This window comes from Panthera onca, chromosome E1, assembly GCF_046562875.1.
Source record: "Panthera onca isolate mPanOnc1 chromosome E1, mPanOnc1 haplotype 2, whole genome shotgun sequence".
Lineage (NCBI taxonomy): Eukaryota > Metazoa > Chordata > Mammalia > Carnivora > Felidae > Panthera > Panthera onca.
In genome coordinates, this window is record NC_138352.1 from 22,394,726 (window position 1) to 22,422,058 (window position 27,333).

Genomic DNA, 27,333 nt, shown 5'->3' on the forward strand with positions numbered 1-27,333 from the left:
TGAAAACACAACATATCTAAACTTATAGGAGACCACTTATAGAAAACTAGAGGAAAAATGTGCAGTTTTAAATAAACATGTCACAAAATTGAATAAATATACAAGCACCCTTCATAATCTAAATCTGTTTGGCTCCTGAGTTTTAAATAACAAGTAAAAAGATTTCAAAGATCAAGAGACTGATGCGTACATTTATTCAGATTTATTTCCTTCCTGAATTAAGAGTGCATAGATTATATTTCGGGAAAGTGACATTTAGGGAAAACTGTAAATCTTGTATTTAAACTTGATTGTAGTAATTATACCCTAACAAAATGCTAAGTAAAATGTCTCAATTATTCCAAATTAAATTATTATATAAAGGGTGTAGTTTATAACCCAATGAGTTCATGAGAACCTAAAAACACTTCAAGTTATCCCAAATGCATAGTTCTTATTAAAACTCTAACAAATGAGAATGAACTTAAAATATACTCTTAGGGGGACACCTGGGTGGCTCAGTGTATATATATATATTTATATATATATGTATATATATATATACACTTTTAGGTAAGCACGCTTACTATGCATGTGCATACAAGTAGCCCTTTGTTGTGTACCTACTATTGACAAAGACTCTCTCCTTAAGCAAAATCTAGTCAAGCTCCTGAGTCCTCTTTGTGACTTGGTCTGGCCTTTCAGCTCTGCCCTTGACCCTTTGAGTCCCGTTTCAGCAAGAATCTTGCTGAGTCCAGTTCAGGGAAAAACCCTCATCTTTGAGAGCTGGTTAAATGCTACATCCTAACGTTGTATATCTGACCACCCCTGATACCTGATCAAAGTCCTTAGCGCGCGGGCCTGCCTTCGGCTAAACTCCTGTCAAGTCGGTTCAGCCCGTTCCCTTTACCCCACGTTTCCTTAGTAATTTTCCATCCACTGATCCTCCCCACGGAGCTCACTCGTCCTTGCTGTATTCGGAACACAGCCCAATTTCTCTCTGCGCCTGCAAAACCCCGTTGCGGTCGGGCCCCTAAATAAAAAGCCTGCCTTACCGTCCACAAGGAGCCTTAGGAGTAATTTTTACTCCAACAGCTACGCATCAGCTCCTTATTAGGCCCTGTTCCTGCCATTTCTAATCCTGGCGGATTAGGAACCTCTGAGGTTCACAAGGGGCGGCCGAATTGGAACCCAGGAAGCTCCAAGCAAGGCCTGTGCTCCGGGGAAGAGGGGCCCCCAACGTCGGGAGATTTCGGGAGGCGGGGGGAGGGAGCGGGTTTCGAGGCTAGTTCAAACTGCAGGGGAGTTAGGGGAGTGCCGCTGGCATTCTGCGTCCTGGAGGCCGGGGCGGCGCTCCCCACCCAGGTGTTCTCCACGCCGGGCCCCCCAGCACCCTTGGCACCCCGGGGAGGGAGGCTCCGGGCTTCAGCCCACGCGGGGCCCCTGCCTTCCAGCCTCTGGGGGAAGGCACAGGGAGCGGCCCGGTTTAGCTGCCAGTCTAGGGGCGCGGCCCGGGAGTCCGGCGGGGTACGCAGGCTCCGGGGCACAGAGCCAGCGCCGGGCAGCGGCGTCCCCACCACCCCTGAGCCCGCTCGGCCCCGCCTCCCTGCCCCTGCCGCGGCCCCGCGCCCTCCGAGACGTCCGGGCGCGCGTCCGCCGGCCCCGCCGTCGCCCCTGGGGGCCCAGCTGAGCCCCGCGCGGACGCGGGAGACGCCACGCCCGACCCCGGGTGGCCGCGGCCGGGCCCGCCCAGCCCGCGCGCGCTCACCTCGGCCCGCGACGCCGGCTCCGGGCGCACTTCCGGGAGGCGGGCGGCTGCGCGCGCCGCCGGCGCCGGCGCCGGGACGGAGGGGCGGGGCCGGAGCTGGGCCGCGGGCTCCGATTGGCCGCCCGCGTCGCCCCGCCCCGCTCGCGTCGCCCAGGCGCAGTGGCCGCTCGCGGTTGCCCGCAGGGGGCGGCTGGGTCATTCATTCCAGCTTGGAGCGTTCGTCCCTTCTCTTGTCGCCGACAGGCTGGGCCGAGCGCTGCGAGGGTCTATCAAGATAATTCCCGTGTGTGTCGCATACCCCGTGCCCAGTCCCACACCTTTGCGACTCTGCCCGTGTCCTAGGTGCTCAGCCGAAGCCTCCCCGCTGCATTGGATTTGCTCCCCGACGTCCTCGATGCTCCAACTCACACTAGCTCTGCACTTCCTGGGCTCTCTCTTTCCACTTCCCCGTGTTGGCATTCCATGCGTTGCTAACCTGTCTCCCGGCCTTCGCGTCCCGTGTGTCCTTCTGTCTCCCTCCCTCTGCCTCCCCCAAACTCACTCTGCTTCAGCAGGGATGCCATCCTCCCTCCCCCCGCTTCTCCTTCCCTTTCCCGCAGGCCAGAAGCTGCGAAGTGCTACTGTTTTGCCTCATCGCCCAGACACCTTGCCCTCTGTCCACCTGTTTCTTCCACACCCATCCTGCGCTCAGCCACAACAGTCGTTTTGTGATACTAAATTGCGCTGATAGAAGCATCCAAATCTGGAAATCTGGATTCCTACGTGTATCCTATGTGTGTTCAGTCTTGGGCAGTTGGCAACACTGGGGAGCGTTCGGAAACAGAGTTGCAGTGTGGCGAGTTGCCCTGTGGCACGTTTAGCGGAATTGGACACATCTCTGGAGAAAAAGGCTTTGGAAGAGGGGGGAGGTGTGAATCCTGGTATCTTCACATATCTGAAAAACTAACCAAAGGGGAAAAAAAGAGATTTAACATGTTCTTCCTGGTCCCAGGGCCAGAACAAGACCCAGTGTGTGAAAACCATTTCAGCTTAACCCAAGTGGAAATTTCTAAAGTCGACTTGTGTAACAGTGCTACTCTATGAGTTCCTGAGCAGCAGGGTAGCAATTAATTGGGGGCATTTTAAAGGGATGCCTGCAGTGGCTGTTTCTTCTGACACCGAGGGCTTTGCTTCTAAGAAAGTGAAGAGACAAGCTGGTTTGGAAAGGAAGGTGATGAGTTTTTATCTTCAACATAGTAGCTCTTAGCTGATCAATACACAAAGAAGATAATAATAATCCAAACCCTTTAATTGGTCCATAGATACTTTGTGAATCTGATGAAAGCTATACTTCTTTTCCCAAGGGAAATGCACACATACGTCTACATACAACGTTTTCCACACAAGTTTAGGGAGTTCGCAGAGCTCTGAAGCCCATCCTCAGAACCCGTGAGAACTCTAACCCCGATAGATGATTCCTGACATAGAAATGACACTTGGTAGTTTAATAATGTCTTTATAAACTGGCACCTTGAGGTGAAGCATGAAATCTCCCTTCTTTCTGAACAGACTGAACCACTAAAAAATATGTCTTAAAATTGGGAGATCTATACCTCAGTTTAGGAAATAAGGGAAAGTTATCATCTCTTTCCATTCATTCACTCACTCATTCAATAAATATTTATCAGATGCCTCCTACAGAGGCATTGTTCTGACAGCTGGCTATGCAACAGTGAACTGAACAGATAGAGTTCCTGCCCTCAGAGGGCTTCTATTTTATGAAGGAGCTGAACAATAGATACACAAGTAGTAATAAGTATGTTGGGTAATGATAAGAAAATTAAGTCAAGGTGAGAGGGGATGGACAGTGTTAAGGATGGAGTATAAGTTAAATGTCTTTTTTTTTATGTTTATTTTTGAGAGAAAGAGATACAGGGCATGAGCAGGGGAGGGGCAGAGAGAGGGGGAGACACAGAATCTGAAGCAGGCTCCAGGCTCTGAGCTGTCAGCACAGAGCCCAACGCGGGATTCAAACTCTAGAACCATGAGATCATGACCCGAGCCAAAGTTGAACTCTTAACCAACCAAGCCACCCAGGTGTCCCTAATGTTTATTTTTGAGAGAGAGAGAGAGAGAGAGAGAGAGAGAGAGAGAGAATGGGGGAGGGACAGAGAAAGGGAGACACAATCTGAAGTAGGCTCCAGGTTCTGGCTGTCAGCACAGAGCCCAACATGGGGCTTGAACCCATGAACAGTAAGATCATGACCTACGCCAAAGTGGGACGCTCAACCCAGGCACCACAGGATGGAGTGTAATTTAATCAGACAGTCAGGGAAGAGCTAACTGATAAAATGACCCAGAATTCAGACCTTAAGTGAAGGAGCAGAGCTTATGGATATCTGCAGGAGCTTCCCTTCCCGGGTAATAACAAATGCCCAAATCCTGAGACAATGAGTGAAAGGAAAAGAAGATTGTGGGGAGTGAGCCCTGGGATACACCCAACATATTAGGGTCAAGGAGATAAGGAGGATCCATCGAAGGAGAAAGAGATCAAGGCTCATTGAGGTAGGAGGCAAACAAAGAGAGAGTGGTGTCCTGGAGCCCAACTGTACAAAATGCTCAAAAAGGAGGCAGTAATCAACTGGGTCAAAAACTAATGATCAAAAGTATGACAAGGATTGAGAATTGACCATGAGTTTTAGCAACAGTGGAGTCATTGGTGACCTTAACAAGAGTAGCTGAGAGTGGAGAAAGCCTGAATAGAGCACTTCAATAGAGAAAAATTGGAGCGACAAATATAGACAAGTCATTCCAGAAGTTTTGCTATAAAGGGAAATATCAAAATGAAAGAAATGAGGAGGGAGGTACAGCGTGTTTATATGCTGAGAGCAATGATCCAGCAGAGAGGACAAATTTGCAATGCATGAAAGGGAAGAGGCAATAATTGCTGAACACTATCCTTGAGCAGAGGAGAGGTTGATCTTTGAGTAACAAAACTCCAGGGTACTCCCATCGGGGCCATGTGGGGCACCCAAGAAAACATTCTTCCCTGAGGAGAAGCTTAAAAGCAAAAACTATAAACTGCAGCAAAAACAATGCATCAAAAGAGACAGCTACCAGTTTTTTTTTTTAATGAAATTGTACCCCCCAAATTAGAGATAATAGAGCAATCTGAAAGAGATTTTTAAAGGAAATATTCTGGGTTGTTCCAAGAGTGAAAGAAATAGAAACCATGAAAGAGACATTATGGAGAGAAAAGAAAGAGGGAGAACTAGAAACCATAAAACAGAGGACATTATGGAAAGAAAAGAAAGAGGGAGAGAAGGAAGGATAAAACAAAATAAAACCGCAGGGCCAATTATGTTCTTTACAAACTAAAAGGTGCTCACTTGGAAAAGAAAAAGTCCAATCCTCATAACAGCAGACACAGCAAAATCCTTGCTCCTGAAACCACTATAGAAATGTAAAGACGGATGGAAACAAAGATAGATACATTGGTGCCACCTCGATGCTGGACTTTAAACTAAACACATTTTTCTCTTCCTCATTCTTGAAGCCTCCCCCTCTCCCCACCCCCATCCCCACCCCCACCCCCAACCCCCTGCCTCGGCCACCTTCTCTTGTTTTTCTGTGGAAACCTTTGTTCCAAGAATTCAGTATCGATATTGACATCTCGCTGACCTCAATGTATACTTAGTAACAGAGACTCCGATCGATCGCTGGTGGCAATGCTAGTCATGAGACCACCTTGAAGATGTGACAAACACGGCCGGTAGCATGTTCCAGATTCCTTGGAAACCGTCCAGATCCTGTATTTTCCTGTAAAACCCCTCAGCCTTTTACCCTTGGCCATCCTGTAGTTCTGGAGGCATTAGCCTGCCACAGCCTCCTGTGCCCGGCAAAGTAATAGACCACCTTCCTTCTTTACCCCCAAATTCTGTCTTCACGTTACATATTTCAGCTCCGGAGCACAGAGGTTGGTTTTTTCGACCGCACGCCCACTGTGAAAATAAGGAAACAGATCCAGAGGGGTAGGCGCCTAACTCAGAGCCACAGAGACGTTCGGTTGCTGACTCTAAACTCTTTGCTGACTCCAAATTTCACGTTCTTGCCTCTCTCTGCTGCATGATGCTCCAGGATACAGCTGGGCAGCCAGGACTTGCTGCTCAACGGGATTGTGTAAGGTGCGGGAGAATGAAAGGAGACCTCTTAGGAGAAAAATTTACCATTACTATGAGGATGAAGTTAAATTGCATGGCATTGCAGTAGACCAGATGAGTTACCTCATTAAGTCATTCTCTACAACCTAGGAACAGAACTTTGAAAGAGATGCCTAGGGGGCGCCTGAGTGGCTCAGTGGGTTGAGCATCCGACTTCGGCTCAGGTCATGGTCTCACGGTTTGAGGGTTCAAGCCCCGTGTCGGGCTCTGTGCTGACAGCTTGGAGCCTGCTTCGGATTCTGCGTCTCCCTCTGTCTCTCTGCCCCTCCCCCGCTCTCTCTCTCTCTCTCTCTCTCTCTCTCTCTCTCTCTGTGTCTCTCTCTCAAAAATAAATAAACGTTAAAAAAGTTTTTTTAAAGAAAAAAAAGAAAAGAGATGTTGACTTGAGGGGGAGATTCAGGTTGACTCAAGGCTCAGGAAGTGAAGGATACCAGTGGAAGCTGTATGGAAACACTGACCCTATGGGCTAAGCAAGGAAGGGAGACTGGAAACCAGTCTCAATACGCTCATCAAGATCTGGTTTGTATCCTGTCGACTTCTTTGAAGCAAACAGTGATTCAACTCATGGCAAACGGAAGCCGTGTTGTCTTCTAAGGGCTGTTTAGAGAGTAGAGGAGTTTTAAGAATACAGCTTTTTCCTGGTGAGGAGAAGTCCCAATGTATCACTTGTGTTATTGGGAATGTCCTGAAGGAGGTCTTTAAGATGTTGAAGAAGGTTCAGGTGGGACTGCGAGAAGACGTCCTGTGTGCTTACAAACGACACAAGGGACCACGGACCTGGCTGGAGACATCTGAGTCCTAGAATTTATACCTTTAAAGAAAACCTGTAGATGAATCCTGATGACCAAATCAAGTTCCTGAGGACATTAAATGTCTTTAGACAAGGGGTTCTTTCCCAGTCTGAGGTTTCGGGATTCCAGTGACCAAGGCCCTTCTGCAGGTTGTTGGGAAGTTTTCCGGAGACTTCCTCAAATAGACCTATGATTTTTTTTTTGGATATTTATTTATTCCTGGGAGACAGAGAGACAGAGACAGAGACAGAGTGCAAGCGGGGGAGAGGCAGAGAGAGAGAGAGAATGAGAGAGAGACTCCGAAGCAGGCTCTAGGCTCCAAGCCATCAGCACAGAGCCCGACGCGGGGCTCCAACCCACGAAGCGTAGGATCATGACCCGGGCTGAAGTCAGAGGTTTAACCTACTGAGCCACCCAGGCACCCTATGGTTTTTTGTTTTTTTTTTTTTTTTTTTTTTAATATAAAAAGTCATTGCATCCTTAGGCAGATGCCTTTAAACATCTAAATCCACAGACCTGGAGGGGTGCCTGGGTGGCTCAATTGGTTAAGCTTCCAACTCTTGGGTTCGGCTCAGGTCATGATCTCACTGTTTTGTGGGTTCAAACCCCACATCAGGCTCTAGACTGGCAGTGCGGAGCCTGCTTGGGATTCTCTCTCTCTCCCTCTCTCTCTCTGCCTCATGCTGTCTCTGTCTCAAAAATAAATAAACTTTAAAAAAAATTAAAAAAATAATAAATAATAAGTCCATGGACCTGGAGAAATGAGAAAAAAATTCGGCCCCACCAGTATTGACTAAAATGGACTGGCATGTCCCCTCACTTGTCATGCTGAGCAGACTTGAGTCACAGAAGGGGGGCGCCATGAGGGAAGAGGAGAAGGTCCATGCCATGGGGCAGTTAACAGTAGGGTCCTGCATCTTCCTTTGCTTTCTAATTATTGAAATATAATAAGCAAGATATGCTGAGATTGACATGTGCTGTATTCAGTGGAATTATGGATGACATTACCTAGTTTTAACTGAATGAATCCTAACAAAATGAACACATCATTTTTAAAGTTCCTGCAGAGTAATCTCAGTTTGAAGGGCACACTAATAATGCAGGTACAGGGGTGCCTGGGTGGTTCATTCGGTTATAAGCGTCCGACTCCTGGTGTCAGCTCAGGCCATGATCTCACTGTTCCATGAGTTCGAGCCCCGTCTCAGGTTCCGTACTGAGAGTGCAAAGCCTGCTTAGGATTCTCTGTCTCCCTCTCTCTCTCTCTGCCCCTTCCCCTACTCTTGCCAGTCTCTGTCTCTCTGAAAAATAATTACATACACTTAAAAAAATTGATGCAGGTACAGTTAACCAACAGGAAAATGATAGAACCACACTTGTAGCATATGAGCTCTTTTTCAGATACGTTGGGAAATTGTGCCAACCTGATCAGACCTGACCAAGACTCAAGCAAAGTAATTTCGAATATTAAGGAGTCTACTAGAGGGGTGCCTGGGTGGCTCAGTCAGTTGAGCGTCCGACTTCGGCTCAGGTCACGATCTTGCGGTTCGTGGGTTTGAGCCCCGTGTCGTGTCAGCTGTGCTGACAGCTCAGAGCCAGGAGCCTGCTTCAGATTCTGTGTCTCCCTCTTTCTCTGTTCCTCCCACACTCACACTCTGTCTCTATCCCTCAAAAATAAAGATTTTTAAAAAATTAAGAAGTCTATTAGAAATGTATGATTGTATCCACTATTACATAGTTAAGGTGACTATTATGTTATCCTAACTATATATGTATGTATATTTATATATAGTATATATACTTATATATACAAAAATATGTCTACTTATATATTCTATATGTAAGTATACATATGCATGTATATATATGTATAATTACACAGGAAAATATAAGTATATACTCTGTATGTAAACATGTATGTATATGTGACAGTGTATATATACAGATTATTAACCATATACAAATTACAAATGCATAAAGATTATATAACACAGATTCTATATATTTAGAGAGAGAGAGAGATTATATACATACAGATTATATATTTAATCTATCCAGAAAAAATATATATCCAGAACATGAAGATAATTTTTCAGCAATGTTTAAGGTCGTATAATATCCTGTCAAGTACTTTATGAACTTTCATTAAATCTAATGAAAAATGCTTGATATCCTCTTTTGAGGTCCTAATGAATAAAAATCCATCCATGTAAAAAAAAAAAAGTTTTAGTGCTTCTCATTCTAAGTCTGCAGGTTAGCATTGTTAAAATGCAACGTGCCTTCCAATTAGTTTGCAAGAGGTACTGACTTACATCAGGGACTGTGGAAAGTGGTAGCACCATTTCATCAAAAACTTTTGCTTAATTAGCAGATGGTACTGAAAAATGAATGTGTACTGCCTATGATGTACTTTTTCCATTTGGAGGGTTGTGTGTGTGTGTGTGTGTGTGTGTGTGTGTGTGTGTGTATGTGTGTGTGTCAATTTTCGCTTATGGCAACCATTAACGCTAAGTGTCAAAAATAAACTTAGAACAAGACCTGAAAAATCTTGGCATAACAGAGCGTGAAACCAAGACTCCATCGGGGGCGCCTGGGTGGCTCAGTAGGTTAAGCATCTTGATTTCCGCTTGGGTCGTGATCTCACAGTTCAGGAGATGGAGCCCCCTGCTGGGCTCTGAGCTGAGTGTGGAGCCTGCTTGGGATTCTCTCTTTCCCCTCTCTCTGCCCCCTCCCCCACCCCACCCCCTGCATACACACACACACACACACACACACACACACTCTCTCTTTCTCAAAATAAATACACTTTTAAAAAAAAGAGAAAAGAGAGCTTGATTAGAAAAGAGTAGAGCCGGGGCGCCTGGGTGGCGCAGTCGGTTAAGCGTCCGACTTCAGCCAGGTCACGATCTCGCGGTCTGTGAGTTCGAGCCCCGCGAGGATCTCGCGGTCCGTGAGTTCGAGCCCCGCGTCAGGCTCTGGGCTGATGGCTCGGAGCCTGGAGCCTGTTTCCGATTCTGTGTCTCCCTCTCTCTCTGCCCCTCCCCCGTTCATGCTCTGTCTCTCTCTGTCCCAAAAATAAATAAAAAACGTTGAAAAAAAAAAAATTAAAAAAAAAAAAAAAAAGAAAAGAGTAGAGCCCGCTGCTCTACATCAGGCTTCTCAAATCTGGCTGAAAATCCATGGCCCAGAAGGCACGTTAAACCCAGATTTCTTGCCTTTGCCCTTAATACGATTCTCTGCGAGGTAGGACCTGGATATAGGATTTTTAAACAAATTTCCAGCGTGATGCTTTTAGCACTGATCTGAGGAGAAGCATTCCAGCACACGGTATCGATGATGGTCTATTAACTCAAACTTCAAGAGACAAATAGATCTAGCGGGTTTCCAAAACTTACTTGAGCACAGCGCAGGGAGTAACACAGTTGGCTGGTAATTAGGATGCTTTTTTTTTTTTTTTTTTTTTTTTTTAATTTTTTTTTTTTCCAACGTTTTTTATTTATTTTTGGGACAGAGAGAGACAGAGCATGAATGGGGGAGGGGCAGAGAGAGAGGGAGACACAGAATCGGAAACAGGCTCCGGGCTCCGAGCCATCAGCCCAGAGCCTGACGCGGGGCTCGAACTCACAGGGCCGCGAGATCGTGACCTGGCTGAAGTCGGACGCTTAACCGACTGCGCCACCCAGGCGCCCCTAGGATGCTTTTGACAGAAGCTAAAACGGAACAAGTTTTCAGTGCTGACTTTTATCCATAGAAACCTCTTTAGGGGACACCTGGGTGGCTCAGTCAGTTAAGCATCCAACTTCATCTCAGATCATGATCCCCTGGTTCCTGGGTTTGAGCCCCGCATCAGGCTCTTTGCTTTGGATCCTCTGTCTGCCTCTCTCTCTGCCCCTCACTAGGTCCCTCTCCCTCTCAAAATAAATAAACATTTTTTAAAAAGAAAGAAAGAAAGAAAGAAGGAAAGAAAGAAAGAAGCCTCTTTATGATCATAGTGTAGCCACCTTTGGGCACCTCAAGTTTTCTCATTGATAAAATGAGAGATATAATACCACCTACTTCGAAAAATTTTTTTTTGAGTTTATTTATTTATTTTGAGAGAGACAGAGACAGTGAAGGTGGGGGAGGGGTAGAGAGAGAAGGAGAGAGAGAATCCCAAGCAGGCTCCACACTGCCAGCACAGAGCCTGACATGGGGCTCAAACTCGTGAAGCTGTGAGATCATGACCTGAGCCAAACCCAAGAGTCAGGCACTTAACTGACTGAGCCACCCAGGTGCCCCATAATACCACTTACTTCTTAGGATTGTTAAGAGAATTAACTGAGATGATGTATATAAAATGCCTGCAATGAGGGGCACCTGGGTGGCTCAGTTGGTAAGCGTCCGACTTCGGCTCAGGTCATGATCTCGAGATTCAGGAGTTCAAGCCCCGCATCGGGCTCTGTGCTGACAGCTCGGAGCCTGGGGCCTGATAGCTTGGAGCCTGGAGACTGGTTCAGATTCTGTGTCTCTCTCTCTCTGCTCCTCCCCCACTCACACTCTGTCTGTCTCTCAAAAATAAACATTGGGGCACCTGGGTGGCTCAGTCGGTTGAGCGTCCGACTTCGGCTCAGGTCATGATCTCACAGTTTGTGAATTCGAGCCCCACGTCAAGCTCTGTGCTGACAGCTCGGAGCCTGGAGCCTGCTTTGGATTCTATGTCTCCCTCTCTCTCTGCCCCTCCACCGCTCATGCTCTGTCTCTGTCTCTGTCAAAAATAAATAAACAATAAAAAAATAAAATAAAATAAACATTTAAAAAATTAAAATGCCTGCGATGAGCCTGGCACGTAATAAAATCTCCCTGTTACCAGTATCCTGATTTTTATATACCATCCATTTTAGAATACATTCATGAAAAGAATTACCATAAAAAAATTATTATATCTGAGCATAAGCATTTTTGCCACAGTGTTTCAACATGATGCCCAAATATCAGAGAAGGAAAACAAAACACTTTGTAATGATTAGAAATGTGGTCTCAACTAAATGAATTTAGTAACCTAAACTGTGATACAGTCTGCAATAGTGTAATAAATACATTTCATCTACTTCTTCAAGACTGCAAGTAATCCCAGAAGAAAATTGTGGATGCCATCTCAATCTGCAGTTTATTTTATCTCTCTTTGTTCCGAGCTTAATCTCTGTCCTTGTACAGACCAAGACTCCAGTTTCCCTCACGAAGGAGAGTGTTAGGCCTAAAATTCACTGAATGCTGGGATCAAACCTGGTCAAGACTCTCTATACACGTTGATCCCCCTTTTGAATTTCAGTTTGTGCCAGAAAAAGAGCTCCAGCTTCTTTTTCTGGAAAAATGCTGATCTGGAAAGCATCTGACTCTAGAGGTGATTCTTCATCTCATTAACTGACCAGGGCCCCTTTAAAACTTGGGGAGTTCTATTCAGGTAACATTCTTAGAGGATTGAGTAAGAGGAGCCAGACCCCCTGAAACCTTCCACCACCCAGGATTCTCCTTCTCTGGCCCCCGTATAAGTGCCTCATCTTGACCCCTTGTTACCTGACTCCTGTTTTTTGCACGGTCACTTCTTGGCACTCATGAGCCCCCTTTGGTTTAAGCTGCGTGACCTTTTGCTGAGCGGACAGATGACTAGACTTTGCCCCTGCTATGTCTGTGACATTTACCTCTTCTTGATGGCCTTGACTCCAGTAAATCCCATCAGCAGTGAACAGTGGGGAGCCCCATCTGTGCCTGCTGTCTGATGCTAGGAATGGCTGGACATCTGCCCATGTTGAGTTTCTGTCAGCACTGGCTTTTGCAGATTGAACTTTCCTCTCTCTGACAGAAGCTTCCAGGAGTATGTGGTGACTCCTGAAGGTCTCCTAGATCAATAGGAGAAGCAAGCTTTTTCTTCCCTTGGGGAGATAGCAAGACAGGTGACTCATCTGCCACAGCTAATTAGCAGAAGGGGTCTGAACATTGGAGAACATACAGACACAAAAGCATTGGGATTAACCAGACACCACGGTTTGTTTGTTTGTTTGTTTGTTTGTTTAATGTTTTTCCAGAATGTAACCTATTCATTATGTAGTGTTAGGAGAAGGGGAAAAAAAGGAAGTCGATCAACAGTGGTAGCCCGTCTTAGAAAGTCTTGAAGAGGGTCACCGCAGGGAGGCTTGGGTTGCCCGTGGAAACGTGCAGAAAAAACAGCACGTCCCAAAGGCACAAAGCAAGCCCGTGTTGGAAGGAGCCGGTCACCAAGCATTAGGCACGGCACATATACTTTAAAGCAAACAGAGTTCTATCCAAGACCCCTTCTCTCCGATGCCACTGTGGACCCTCCAAACCAGGAGCTGCAAACTGGCGGCCAGTATTTTGTGTGACACACACAATTTTAACACTTTCTTTGAATGGGAATGCCTTTTATGGTGCATGTTCTCTGTTCATCCTAAGTCTGACCATCCCTTTAAATCAGGTCTCTTTATATGTTCATAGCACTTTACTACCTGGCCTCTGAAGGCATTTGCATCAGATTGCCCAGGAATATTATCTAGAACACAGGAGATGAGATGTTAATGATGCCCAACTTGGATTCCGGGGTTTAGAGCCCATTGGGGCTCTGGCCTCTGAAGGCATTTGCATCAGATTGCCCAGGAATATTATCTAGAACACAGGAGATGAGATGTTAATGATGCCCAACTTGGATTCCGGGGTTTAGAGCCCATTGGGGATGTCTAAGAGCTTTGGCGGCCAGAGGGTGTAGGGGTACTCGGTGCAGAAAGACACGGCTGACTGCTGCAGACGGGGCTGGGCATCGTCTTTGTCAGAGCCGTATTCCTTGGTAATACCCTCGCACGTTCACAGCTTGCTCATCTGGCTGAGGCACGAGGCATCTAGGAACTTTGCTTCTCCAATTTCCCCATTTTTGCAGGGGAACTTCCAAGAGGGAAATAGTAAGGAATTGGCCAAGGTCAACAGACAAGAGTTCAGCCTGGGTGTACTGTACCTGTATTTCCAGAACCAGAATTGAGCTCTCATGGTTCATAATTGGGAACATAGTATTTGCAATTGTGACTGCCCTGGAAAAATTCATGATATATGAGAACTAGAGTTATATAGATCTCAGCCAGTGTGCACTGGGGACAAAAAAAAAAAAAAAAAAAAAAGGAAAGAAGGAGTTAGAATCTCAAGTCCCATCTCGGAGAGGGAAACAAGAACAGTAAAACCTTGGTTTGCTAGCGTAATTCATTCTGGAAACATGCTTGTAATCCAAAGCACTTGTATATCAAAGCAAATCTCCTGATAAGAAATAATAGAAACTTAGATGATTCACTCCACAACCCAAAAATATTTGTATAAAAATGATCACAATGCTGTAATATCATACAAAATAATAAAGAAAATACAAAATATGAAGAAAAAGAAACAAATTCACCTGCACTTACCTTTGAACACCTTTATGATGGTGTGACGGAGATAAGAGAGAGGAGGGTTATTGCGTAGGAAGACGTTCACTATCGCTAACAGAATCATGGCTATCTATTGGCTCAGTGGAATCTTCTTCTTTTCGTACAACTTTAACAAGGAGCCTATCCAATGACACTTGCTTTGCCTCCTTTTGAGGATTTCAAGGAAATGTGACATTGCATTGAACGATCACCCACAATCCCTCAGCAAGAGAGAGAAGAACCATTGTGATCACTCAGTTGTGATTGTGTGATGTTCAGCATCGTGTGATGCATATGGCAAGACATCGATCATTTATTAAGTTAAAATTTATTAGAAATGTTTGCTGGTCTTGTAGAACACTTGCAGAACAAGTTACTCGCGATCCAAAGTTTTGCTGTATTTGGGGTTGTCCTCACTTATAAAGTGGGATCTGTACTTCTTCCTCAGTGAAGAATACACTAAATGATCTTGGATTTCCTCCATGTACCTGAAAACATATACAGTGGGCCTTTGGACCACATGGGTTTGAACAGTGTGGGTTTTCTTATACATGAAGTTTTTTTTTTTTCTCAAAAAATAAAGTGCAGTATTGTAAATGTACATTCTTTTTCTTGTGATTTTCTTAGTACTGTTTTCTTTGCTCTAGCTTACTTTATTGTAAGAATACAATGTATAATACATATGATATGCGAAATACAACTTAATTGACTATTTGTGTTATTGGTAAGGCTTCCAGTCAACAATAGGTTTTATCGGCTAAGTTTTTAGGGAGCCAAAAGTTATACACAGATTCTCCACTGGGGGTGTGGGTGGGTCAGCACCCCCAACAGTCACATTGTTCCAGGATATGTTCAAAGAGACACGGACTGGTGTAGACAACCTTGTTTGTGAGCCTATGTGTCCCACAGAGCTACTCTGAGAACCACTCACACCACCCAAGTTTGCAGATTAAAAGAACCCATGAAGATTTTTTTTTTTAATATTTATTCATTTTTGAGAGAGAGAGACCTTAAGCTATAGAGGGGAGGCGGCGGGGGGGGGGGGGGGAGGGGGAGGACAGAGGATCCAAGGCGGGCTCTGTGCTGACAACAGTGAGCCTGATGTGGGGCTCGAACTCATGAGCCATGAGTCATGACCTGAGCCAAAGTCAGACACTTTGACTGAGCCACCCAGGACCTCCGCCAAAGAAGACTTCTAAGTAAAAAAGTACTATCGATGAATTTTGCTGTATTAATCCAGTAATAAATGTCTACTGAATTCTTACAGGATTCATCATCTACGTATCTTATAATTCTTTGGTATTCAAGCAGAATTGTAGCCAAGAATAAAAACTCAGTACATTTCCGATTTAATAAAAAGAAAAATGGAAACATTTTCTGGAAGTCAAATAGAATCTATATGTATAAGAAAAAGACCTTTTTATAAAATACTTCAAAAATAATTTATGTTTTTTGGGAGCACCTGGGTGGCTCAGTCGGTTGAGCGGCCAACTTCGGCTCAGGTCATGATCTCGGGGTCCGTGAGTTCGAGCCCCACATCGGGCTCTGTGCTGACGGCTCAGAGCCTGGAGCCTGTTTCAGATTCTGTGTCTCCCTCTCTCTGACCCTCCCCTGTTCATGCTCTGTCTCTCCCTGTCTCAAAAATAAATAAAACGTTAAGAAAAAAATAATGTATGTTTTTGAGTCATTTTAAAAGGTAACTGTTTAATCGCTTCTTGGCCTTTTGGCTAAGATCAAGTGTAAAATGTAACTGTTTAGGGGTACCTGGGGGGCTCAGTGGGTTAAGTGTCCGACTTCGGCTCAGGTCATGATCTCACCGTCTGTGAGTTCAAGCCCCACGTTGGGCTCTGTGCTGACAGCCCAGAGCCTGGAGCCTGCTTCAGATTCTGCGTCTCCCTCTCTCTCTCTCTCTGCCCCTCCCCCACTCATGCTTTGTCTCTCTCTCTCTCTCTCTCTCTCTCTGTCTCACAAAAATGAATACACGTTAAAAAAAAGTTTAAAAATAAGTGTATCTGCAGGAATAAACTCCTAGAACTATATAATCTTTGGGTTAAAGGGAAAATGCATTTGTAATTTTGATAGATATTGCTACATTGCCCTTCAGTGATTGTGCAAATATGTATTCCCATCAGCAATGTATAGAATGTCCATTTTCCACACTCGTATCAACATATTGTGTAAATTTTGCTTGTTAGATAATTGAAAAAAAATGGTAACTTGGTGTGGTTTTAATTTGCACTCTGTTTTCTTTGAGTGATGTGAAACATCCTTGCCTTTTTTTTTTTTTTTTTTTTTTTTTTTTTAAAGTAGGCTTCACATAGTGTTGGGCGTGAGCTCATGACCCTGAGATCAAGACCTGAGCTGAGATCAGGAGTCCGATGCTTAACCAACTGAGCCACCCAGGCAACCTAGTCTTTGCATTTTTAAAACTTTTTTTACGTTTTATTTATTTTTGAAAGCAAGAGGGACAGAGCATGAGTGGGGGAGGGGCAGAGAGAGGGACACACAGAATCTGAAGCAGGCTGCAGGCTCTGAGCTGTCAGCACAGAGCCGGACATGGGGCTCCAACTCACGAACCCCGAGATCATGACCTGAGCCAAAGTCAGACGCTCAACCAACTGAGCCACCCAGGTGCCCCAAGAATTTATTTTTAAGTAATCTCTACGTCCAACATGGGGCTCGAACTCACAACCCTGAGATGGAGAATCACATGGTCTACGAACTGAGGCAGTCAGGCGCCCCCAAATCTTATTTCCTTATAACAAATTCTGAGGTCACATCAACGGGAAAGTCTTAACAACTCTGAACTGGTATGAGAATGCACCTATGTTTTGTGAGCTATCAGGGGCCGTGTGCCAGTTTCTGTTTGAGAACTGAGATAAGATCAGGGGGAGACCGCCTTTAAATGGATGAAGTGACTTTAGTTAACAAAAACCTTTCTTCAAACTAATGGCAACTTGTACCTGAAATAGTTCATTTGTTAGAAAGGTCAACAGAAGGGGTGCCTGGCTGGCTCAGTCAGCAGAGCATGTGACTCTTGATCTCAGGGTCATGAGGTTTGAGCCCTATGTTGGGTGTCGAGATTACATAAATAAATAATTTTTTTTTTTTTTTTTTAAGTTCAACAGGGCACCTGGGTGGCTCAGTCAGTTAAGTGTCCAACTTCGGCTCAGGTCAAGATCTCACAGTTCGTGAGTTCAAGCCCCACGACAGGCTCTGTGCTGACAGCTCGGAGCCTGGAGCCTGCTTCGGATTCTGTGTCTCTCTCTGCCCCTCCCCTGCTCATGCTCTGTCTCTCTCTCTCTCAAAAATAAGTAATAAACATTAAAATATATTTAAAAAACTAAAAAAAGTCAACAGGAAAATATATTACTTAATTACATTTGTCTATTTTCTAAGGAAGTGTATATTATTATTGGAAAAAAAATTTTTAATGTTTATTCATTTTTGAAAGAGAGAGAGAGCACAAGCAGGGGTGGTGTGGAGAGAGAGGGGACACAGAATCTGAAGCAGGCTCCAGGCTCTGAGCTGTCAGCACAGAGCCCAACGCGGGGCTTGAACTCATGAACCATGAGATCATGACCTGAGCTGAAGCTGGACGCTTAACCTACTGAATCACCCAGGCGCCCCAAGTGTGTTTTATTATTTTAATGCATATTACCATAATTATGAATGAGACTTGGAATCACTGTTTCATAAGCCATTTGTATTTATCTTTTACTCTTCTTTTTCTATTTCAGTGTTGATGTTCGTTTATTGGTTTATGTACTTTTTAGCTATTAAAATAAATAAAAGTTGGGGTGCCTGGCTGGCTCAGTCATTAGAGCATGTGACTCTTCATCTCAGGGTCATGAGTTTGAGCCCTTTGTTGCGTGTAGAGATTACATAAATAAATAAAAAACATTTTTTTAATAAAAATTTTTTAAAAAGGTCAACAGGGCACCTGGGTGGCTCAGTTAGTGTGTCCAACTTCGACTCAGGTCAAGATCTCAGGGTCTTTGGGTTCGAGCCCCACATCAGGCTCTGTGCTGACAGCTCAGAGCCTGGAGCCTGCTTCAGATTCTGTGTCTCCCTCTCTCTCTATTCCTTCCCCACTGGCACTCTGTCTCTCTCTCAAAAATAAATAATAAGCATTAAAATATATTTTAAAAAATAAAAAAGGTCAACAGGAAAATATATTATCTAATCATATTTGTCGATTTTCTAAGGAAGTGTATATTATTATTTTAATGCATATTACTATAATTATGGATGAGACTTGGAATCACTTGTTTATAAGTTATTTGCATTTATCTTTTACTCATTTTTTTCTATTTCATTGTTAATGTTCATTTGCTGGTTTATGTGCTTTTTAGGTATTAAAATAAATAAAAGTTGGGGTGCCTGGCTGGTTCAGTACATAGAGCATGTGACCCTTGATCTCAGGGTCGTGAGTTTTTTTTTTAAATTTTTTTAGTATTTATTTATTTTTGAGACAGAGAAAGACAGAGCATGAGTGGGGGAGGGGCAGAGAAAGAGGGAGACACAGAATCTGAAGCAGGCTCCAGGCTCAGAGTTGTCAGCACAGAGCCCGACGCGGGGCTCAAACTTGTCAACTGCGAGATCATGACCTGAGCCGAAGTTGGACGCTCAACCGACAGAGCCACTGAGGCGCCCCTCAGGGTCGTGAGTTTGAGCACCACAATGGGCATAGACATTACCTAAAAATAATAATAAAATTAAAACTTCAATAAAATTTGTCTGGCATTTATGTACCACAAACAAACAAACATATGAAGTGTTCCTGGGGTTCAATGGGGTAGTTTTCATAGATGTATTATTTAGTGTTAACAAAACTTGTAGCATCTGGCTAATGTAAGGCTAAGTTTCATTTTCCCAAAGACTCTATCTGCTTTGTCTTTTTATAAAACCTAATTCTGACTTTTTGTTCTTGTGACATCTTCTCTCCTGCTCATTAACATTTTTTTTTTTTTTTTTTAAAGAGAGAAAGAGAGCAAGCAGGAAGGGGGCAGAGAGAAAGAGGACACAGAATCTGAAGTAGGCTCTAGGCTCCAAGCAGCCAGCACAGGGCCTGACGTGGGGCTCGAACTCACGAACCGTGAGCTCATGACCTGAGCCGAAGTCGGGCGCTCAACCGACTGAGCCACCCAGGCGCCCCTCATTAACATTTTTATGCCATGTATAGTGTATGAGTTCATTATTAATTCTGAATATTGGGTAATTCGATCTTTTCAACATTCCAAAAATAGAGAATTCCTACGTGTCTAGCAATAATTTGTCAGTTAATCTACATGGCTGATAAAGTACTTTATCAACTATTAATTAAGTTTGGCTACTGATTTCTGATGGTTAGAGTAAGCTAACAGCTCTGTGTATATCTCTGGGGAAAAGGCACAGCTTTCTTGAGCTCTGATTGGTATAGTTAATGTAGTCTGATTATACCCAAAGTGACTGATCTATGGTCACAAGAGTTTGTGCTGTGATGGCTCTTCTTTTTTTTTTTTTTTAATTTTTTTTAATGTTTATTTATTTTTGAGACAGAGAGAGACAGAGCATGAGCCGGGGAGGGGCAGACAGAGAGGGAGACGCAGAATCCGAAGCAGGCTCCAGGTGCCGAGCTGTCAGCACAGAGTCTGACACCGGGCTCGAACTCATGGAGCGTGAGATCATGACCTGAGCCAAAGTCAGACGCTTACCCGACTGAGCCACCCAGGTGCCCCAGATGGCTCTTCTTGAAATGAACGCCTGATTTTATTTTTATTTTAGTTTATAAAATATACAATGTCTGCCATTGTGCATTTCAGTGGTCACTGCAGGTGTATACAATGTTAAATACAATGTCGAATACAATGTTACCCTCAAGGGTAGCTATAATCAGGCTGAACTGTATACTTCAAATGGGTGAATTATATGGTATGTGAATTACAGCTCAAAGCTGTTACAAAAAAAAAAAACAACAACAACAATGAAACAAAACAATGTTATTAAATTCAAACCAGATATTGTTACTTAATCTGGAAAACAAAAACCACAATGTCCTCCTTTAAGTAATTATTAAATCCTAAGATCTTGACTTAGCTAGAGGTGCCCGAATGGTCTAACGTAAGTCCACAGCAACATATATCTTTGCACATGAGGACCCTACACAGCTGTACCCTAGGTGATTCCTTTCCTTTAGGTAAGAAGTTTTAATAATTTCTGATTTTTGTAAGAAACCTACTCAATTAAATTAGACAAATTTATACTCAGTCATTAGAAGTTATATTACTTGGTTTGTAATTTTGGGCAAGGAGGCAATATAATTTAGCAATATGTTTAATGTACGTGTGATTTTTTGTTTTATTGGGTTTTTCATTTCCCCCTAATATTTTATTATGAAAATTTCATGCAATTGAAAAAAATCGTTCACACCAGTCTACTCACTACCTGGATTTTGCACATATGTATCCATTTATCCATCCCACTATCCTTTCATTCGCCATCTTGTTTTTGATACATTTCAAAGTCAATTGCAGATATCAGTATATGTTTTCCTGAAGACTTTTTCATGCTTTTAGCTAGAACTTGATATTTCTAGATTTTTTTTCTTTTTATGTATACTTTACCCACATTGAAATGCACAAATCTATATCATATATTTGCAGCATTTTAATGAGTGCATACACTTGTGTAACCCAACCCCTGTCAAAGTACAGAACATGACCATTGCCTTAGGGAAAGTTCCCTTCTGCCCCTTTCCAATCATGCTTCACTCCTTCCTTCCCCCCAGAATGCCCACTGTTGTTGTATTTTTGTTTGTTTGTTTCATTTTGTGTTTTTGTTTTGTTTTTGTTTTTCTAATAGTGAAGATAGATCAACAGAATATAGAATATGAAGACAGCCTGTGGGTATGTTCTGGCCCATGAGCATATATCCTTCTAGTACATATTTGTATCGGGTCAGACTATGGCTAATACTTCAATGTCACTGTTCACATAGTGGTAAGTGACTTAGAGTGAGGTATTTCCATTTTTCTACTCTTTAAACAAATTTTTAATGTTTATTTAGTTTTGAGAGAGACAGAGCATGAGCAGGGGAGGGGCAGAGAGAGAGGGAGACACAGAATCTGAAGCAGGCTCCAGGCTCTGAGCTGTCAGCACGGAGCCCGATGCGGGGCTCGAACTCATGAGCTGTGAGATCATGACCTGAGCCGAAGTTCGAGACTCAACCTACTGAGCCGCCCAGGTGCCCCTTACCTATAAATTTGTATATGCATGCATGATTTTTAATAGTCAAAATCAATTAATGCTTTTTATATTCAATTATTTTGAGAGAGAGCAAGTGGGGTGGGGCGTGTGCATAGAGAGAGAAGGAGAGGGAGAGACTCCCAAGCAGGCTCTGTCAGCGCAGTGTCTGACACAGGGGCTCAAACTCATGACCTGAGCCGAAACCAACAGTCAGACGCTTAACCAACCAAGCCACCCAGGTGTCCCTAATTAATGCCTTCTTTTAGCAGAACTCGACAGAATTTTGGTTCTTTTGAGGGCAGTTAAAAGCTTCTCACATGTGCTTTATTTCCAGTTAAATGCAATACTCAACCAATACCCAGAAACCCGCACAGCTTGCAGCCCTCTGCCTGGGGAGGCAAAAATCAGTCATTGGATGATCTGGTCTTGAGCCCTCAGTGATGGGGGGGGTGGACAGGAGATGGTTTTGCTCAAAGCCAAGCTGCTGAGCCTTTATAGGGGCTATGATAATGGTGATTGGCCCAGCCAAATAGTGGTGTTTGGCCCTTCTTGCTGTCTCAGAGGCTGACATTGGGGTCCTAAAGTGAAATCTAGTTAAATACTATTACTTTATTTGGAATGTGAAGTGAAACATGTCTTTGGAATCTAACCATTGAGACATAGGTATCAAAAAGAACCAGCCAGGGATCCCTGGGTGGCTCAGTCGGTTGAATCTCCAACTCTTGATTTTGGCTCAGGTCACGATCCCGGGGTCATAAGATCGAGTCCCATGTCTGGCTTGGCTCTGAGCATGGATTCTGCTTAAGACTCTCTCTCTCTCTCTCTCTCTCTCTCTCTCTCTCTGTCTCTCTCTCTCCCTCTGCCCCTCCCTGCCCCTCCTGTGCTCTCTCTCTCTCAGAAAAACAAACAAACAAACAAAAAACAGCAAGCTAGATTTCTAAACAAAGATGATCCCAGCCGCAGATATGCACACTTCTCTGCACCCTCTTTTGGGACAACGTACTCTGATATTGACATACATTGCTCACAGCAATGGTCTTTTTAAAAAAAATTTTTTTAAAGTTATTTTTGAGAAAGAGAGAGACAGAGAGCGAGTGGGGGTGGGAGACACAGAATCTGAGGCAGGCTCCAGGCTCTGAGCTGTCAGCACAGAACCTGACACAGGGCTTGAACTCTAAGAACAGAGAGATCATGACCTGAGTGAAGTCAGCCACTTAACCTACTGAGCCACCCAGGTGCTCCCATGGCAGTGGTCTTAATCTGCTGTTCCCATCCTTTTTAGAAGGAAAGAAATATTACATGGCAGAGCTGAGAGCTTCAAGCTCATTTGGGGATTTTCTCAAGGAGCTCTTCCAAATGTGAATTTTTAAAAAGATTGATTGATTGATTGATTGATTTATAATTTCTGTACCCAACATGGGGCTTAAACTCAAGACACTGAGATCAAGAGTTGCATGCTCTTCTGACCGAGTCAGCCAAGTGCCCATGAATTTCTTGATTATTGACACTTAATCACTTAAAGGCTTTCCCACTCCCAAAAGGTTATGCCAGCTACTCTTATTATTACTAAAAGACCTATCCTTTTAAGCAATTCATTTTCTGAACCATGTATGAGTTGGCGAAGGCTGCCATAACTAAGTATCACAGACCAGGTGGCTTAAACAACAGGTATTTATTTTCTCAGAGTCCCGGAGGCTCATAGCGTGAGGTCAAGGTGTTTGCAGGGTTGATGTCTTCTGAGGTCTCCTTGCTTGGTTTGTAGATGGTCACCTCTTCCCTTGGGTCTTCACACAGTTTTCCCTCAGTGTGTGTCTGTGCCTTATTCTCTTTAGAAGGACACCAGGCAGGGCGCCTGGGTGGCTCTGTCGGTTAAGCGTCCGACTCTTGGTTTCGGCTCAGGTCACGGATCTCACTGAGTCACACCTCCTCCTTTTCTTGGTCATTTGTTCTCTTTCCAGGAGCACCACGCGGAAGCCATAGATGGGATATTTAGCCTGTCCTCTGGACTGAACAGCCTGGACGGGAAACTTTTCTTTCTGGTTCTCATAAGATTCCCCCAACGACCCCACATACAGGATTCCCCAGGACCAACAAGAACCAGGTGGACTCCTGATGCTTAGATGGCGATTCGGCAACGTTTATAAGGAGCTAGACTTGAAGACAGTCAGCCAAACCTTCTGAGGGCAGGCCTTTCCGAGGCAGACTCAGTGAAAGGCTCTCCCCTTAAGTACATCTTCCTGTTTTCATCTTCAATACGCCTTGGTTGCCTCCCCGACTTACTTTTCCTAAGCCCCATCTGCAGCCCCTGTTAGCTTCTGAGCAATCATGAGGAGGCTGAGGTTGGGTTCACAGCAAGAAGGCAGAGGGCCCTTGTGACGGAGGACACACTTTTCCAACATGGTATGAGGAAGTTCCAGCACAGATAAGGTCTGTGTGGAAGGAGGTTTGAGAACGAGGCCCTTGTATACATTGTGCAATGCTTCCAAAGGGCAGGGATCGTCCAGCTCCACAGTTTAGATTAATTGTGATAGTGCACAGTTGGTCATTCATTTAGATTAATTGTGATAGTGCACAGTTCAGTTGGCCATTCAATTATAGGCAAGACATACCCCTGCCTGGAGACCCGGGTCTCACCATACCAATTACATTTCCATTGGCCCAGAAACTCTTAGCCTCACAGAGGACTATTTTTTTCTGCTTTTAGCTGCTGCGTTCCTAGAATCAAAGTCTCTGTGCAAAGCACTGGAGGAACCCTGAGTTTGGGGGGGAGGTTTTCATTTTATATAGTTGGTAATAATGACCATGGCTGGTGTTCTACGGTGTAGAGCAGGTGGGCAAAGGAACCCAGTGTGTGTTGAGGGGGGAGTTGGGGATGTAAGTAGTGTATTTTGGGAGGCCAGGGAATGTTGGGGGCTTAAGATACGTTTTTCACATTTAAGGTTCATACAAATTACTTAGAGATACTATTATTATTTAAAAAAAATTTTTAACGTTTATTTATTTTTGAGAGACAGAGAGAGAGAGAGAGCACAAGCAGGGGAGGAGCAGAGAGAAAAGGAGACACAGAATCCAAAGCAGGCTCCAGGCTCTGAGCTGTCTGCACAGAGCCCAACCCGGGGCTCGAACTCATGAGCTGTGAGATCATGACCTGAGCCGAAGTCTGACGCTTAACTGAGCGCCCCTCCCGGGGATATTATTTAGAATGCAGATTCTGATTCACAGTTTGGAGAGGAGTCCGGAGTCGTCGCTTCGAGTAGCACCCCGTAGCAGCCCCCAGGTCAGCGTGGAGGGTTGGGGTGTCGGGCGGAGCTTAACAGGGGCTCCTGATGGGACCACAGCTAGAGCCAGAGTGCCCTCTGGAAGTGCCCTGCCAGAGGCTGGACAGGAAGCACGACCCCGGGGGTCCTGTTCAGCTCGACCGGTCTGATTTCGGCTTCTGTGGTTTCCAACGAGGGGGCTCGTAAACTTCTTGGGGTCGCAGGCCTCTGCGGGAGCGACGAAAGCTCTGCGTCCCCTAACCTCCCCGGCGCACCCGCGCTCGTAACGCTGCTGCAAAGCGCCCTAGGCCCCGCGAGCCGGCCCGCAGCGCCGGGGCAGCCCGGCCGCCTTCCTCCCGGGCCGGGCACCCGCGCCCTGGGCGGTTCTGCGGCTCCGCAGGGGCGAGGCTCGGCGTCGGGCTCCGGAGCGCGCGCGCGCGCGCGCGCGCGGCGGGAGGCGTGTCCGGGGGGCGTGTCGGGGGCGGGCCGGGGGGCGTGGCCAAGGCGGGCGCTGGCCGCGCCCCTCGGCCGTGCGAGAGGCCGAGCTTGCTGCATTGCAGCCGCCGCGGCGCCGCTCGGCTCCTCACTCCCAACAATGGCGGCTCCGAGCCCGAGCGGCGGCGGCGGCGGCTCCGGGGGCGGCAGCGGCAGCGGCACCCCGGGCCCCGTGGGGCCCCCGGCGCCGGGCCACCCGGCCGTCAGCAGCATGCAGGGTAAGGAACGCGCCAGCGCCGCGACCCCCGCCCCCCCGGCGCGGCCGTCGGCGTCGTCGCGGCCTGTCCCCCGCGGCCCGCGGACGCCCCCGGACCCGGCCGAGGAAGCCACCGGGGCGGCCCGCGCCCCCGCCCGCCGCGCGCCCGGCCCTGCCCCGGCCCCGCGCGCAGGCCCCGGCCCGCGGCCTCCGCGCACCCCCCCCCCCCCACCCCGCCCCGCTCGGCCCCCGCCGGGCCCGCGGGAGGCCCACCTGGCCCGGGCCCGCCCCCGCGGCCGCCCCCGCCGCCGCCGCTCACCTGGCGCCGCCCCGCCCGCGTTTCCGGGCCCGCGCCGGGCTGGCCTCCCGCGGGCCGGGCCGCGCCGCGCAGGTAGGCGGCGGCGCTGCGTCCCCGGCGCCCCGGCCTGGCGCCCCCCCCCCTCCCCCCTGCGCCCCGCCGCCGCAGCCCTGGGGCCCCGCGCAGGGCCATCTTGGCTCCCCGCGGGGCGCCGCCGGAGCCGGGCCCGCCCGCCGACTGGGCGCCCCCCGCGGGGACCCCCCCCCCCCCCCCGCGCCTGCAAACTTTCCCGGGGGGCGGGGGAGGGGGGAGGGGAAGGGGAAGGGGGAGGGGGAGGGACGGGGGTGGGGTGGGGGAGGGGCTGCTCCGGCCTGTGCCACCTGTAAGGTTAGTAGTTCGGACGGCCGTCGGGCCCGGGGTGACCGCGTTGGCGTGGCACAGGCTGGAAATATCCGTAAATACGCGAGAGCCCTGGATTCGGTTTCAGTGGGGGAGACGCAGGAGACAGAAAGGCAGGGGGTCCCGGTGGTACTGGGTCGTGTCTGGACGTCCGAGGCCGCCTCCTCCTTAATGAATTAATGCTTCTCCCCCGCTGGGAAGGCGAATTCCAATCCGCGTGGCTCCTGACCGAGGGGGTGTTGTGAAAACACCAGCCCCCCCACCCCCACCCCCACCCCCACCCCTCCCCAGCCCATCAGGGGCCATTCCCTGAAGTTTTCGGGGGGGATTTCGGGGGAGTCCTGTTATTTTTAAAACCGGGAATCTCAGCGACCTCTTGGACGACTTCAGCTAACCGCTTATGTTACAATATCAGCAGAATGGGTCGCGATACCCTCGGCGGTCAGTGTCACCATGGTGACATTTTTACTCTCTGATTAGAACCTTCCCGACAGGGCTCCTTGCTGTGTCTTGAGCCGCGTGCCCGGGTCTGTCTCAACCGCCTTGGGGTCTTCGTGTCGATGAGAGGGTGCGTGATTCAGGAAAGCAGAGACAGGATGCCCTCAAGTTTTCCCTCCCGGCTGGTTGCGCTCCCTGGGAGATCATTTCAGTACACGTAAAGAATGGTGATGTACAGACGGGATGATGTCAGAGCTCCGAGGACACTTTCTGTGCAGGCCCTCATGATTAATTCAGACCGAAGTAGTTGTTGGCCGCTGCTGTGTTGCACAGCCCAATGTGTATATGTGTGTATGCAGACGACGTAAAAGATGGGTTTTCTGACAAGGACCGCTCTCCAGTCCAGTCGTTGCTGGAAATGAGGCGGAAAAACGACAGTTTAGGATTGTATGGCTTTTGCAAAATGGGTGACTTCTAAAGCTTATAAAAATAGTGTGTGTGTGTGTGTGTGTGTGTGTGTGTGTGTGTGGTGGGGAGTTTATTTTGGTGGGGGTAGGGATGCTGATAGTTTGAAAAAGCTGTATACATTTATTATTAATTATTATTATTATTATTATTTTGGTTAAAAAATGTTGAGCTTCCCAGTGCTGGGCATAGACTCTAGTGCTGGGCATACAGCAGAGAGTTAGTTGGGCATTCTCCTCCCTCCTGATGAGACGGGGCAGGAAAGACAGTCCGCAGGTACATAAGAAAACTTACTCATGGAGAAGAGTGTTAGGAAGGTAAGAAGCGGGGTTTTGCGATGGAAGATAAGAGGAGTGTGTGGTGTGCTTCGATAAGAGGGGTGG

General features: G+C 46.5%; 2 protein-coding genes across 3 annotated transcripts in view; one reads left to right on the forward strand and one right to left on the reverse strand.

Moving 5' to 3' along the window:
- The window catches only part of ZNF18 (zinc finger protein 18), a 28,909-nt gene extending 27,080 nt beyond the window's left edge, over positions 1 to 1,829 (reverse strand). The window contains exon 1 of the mRNA XM_060647253.3: positions 1,748 to 1,829. The gene's annotated coding sequence lies outside the window, so the exon portion shown is untranslated. The remainder of the gene's footprint in view (positions 1 to 1,747) is intronic.
- A 23,355-nt stretch (positions 1,830 to 25,184) lies between these two features.
- MAP2K4 (mitogen-activated protein kinase kinase 4) overlaps positions 25,185 to 27,333 on the forward strand; it is a 130,292-nt gene continuing 128,143 nt past the window's right edge. For both annotated transcript variants that reach the window (XM_060647248.3, XM_060647249.3), the window contains exon 1: positions 25,185 to 25,372. In XM_060647248.3, the coding sequence (XP_060503231.1) occupies positions 25,255 to 25,372 (118 nt within the window). In that variant the 5' untranslated portion in view covers positions 25,185 to 25,254. The remainder of the gene's footprint in view (positions 25,373 to 27,333) is intronic.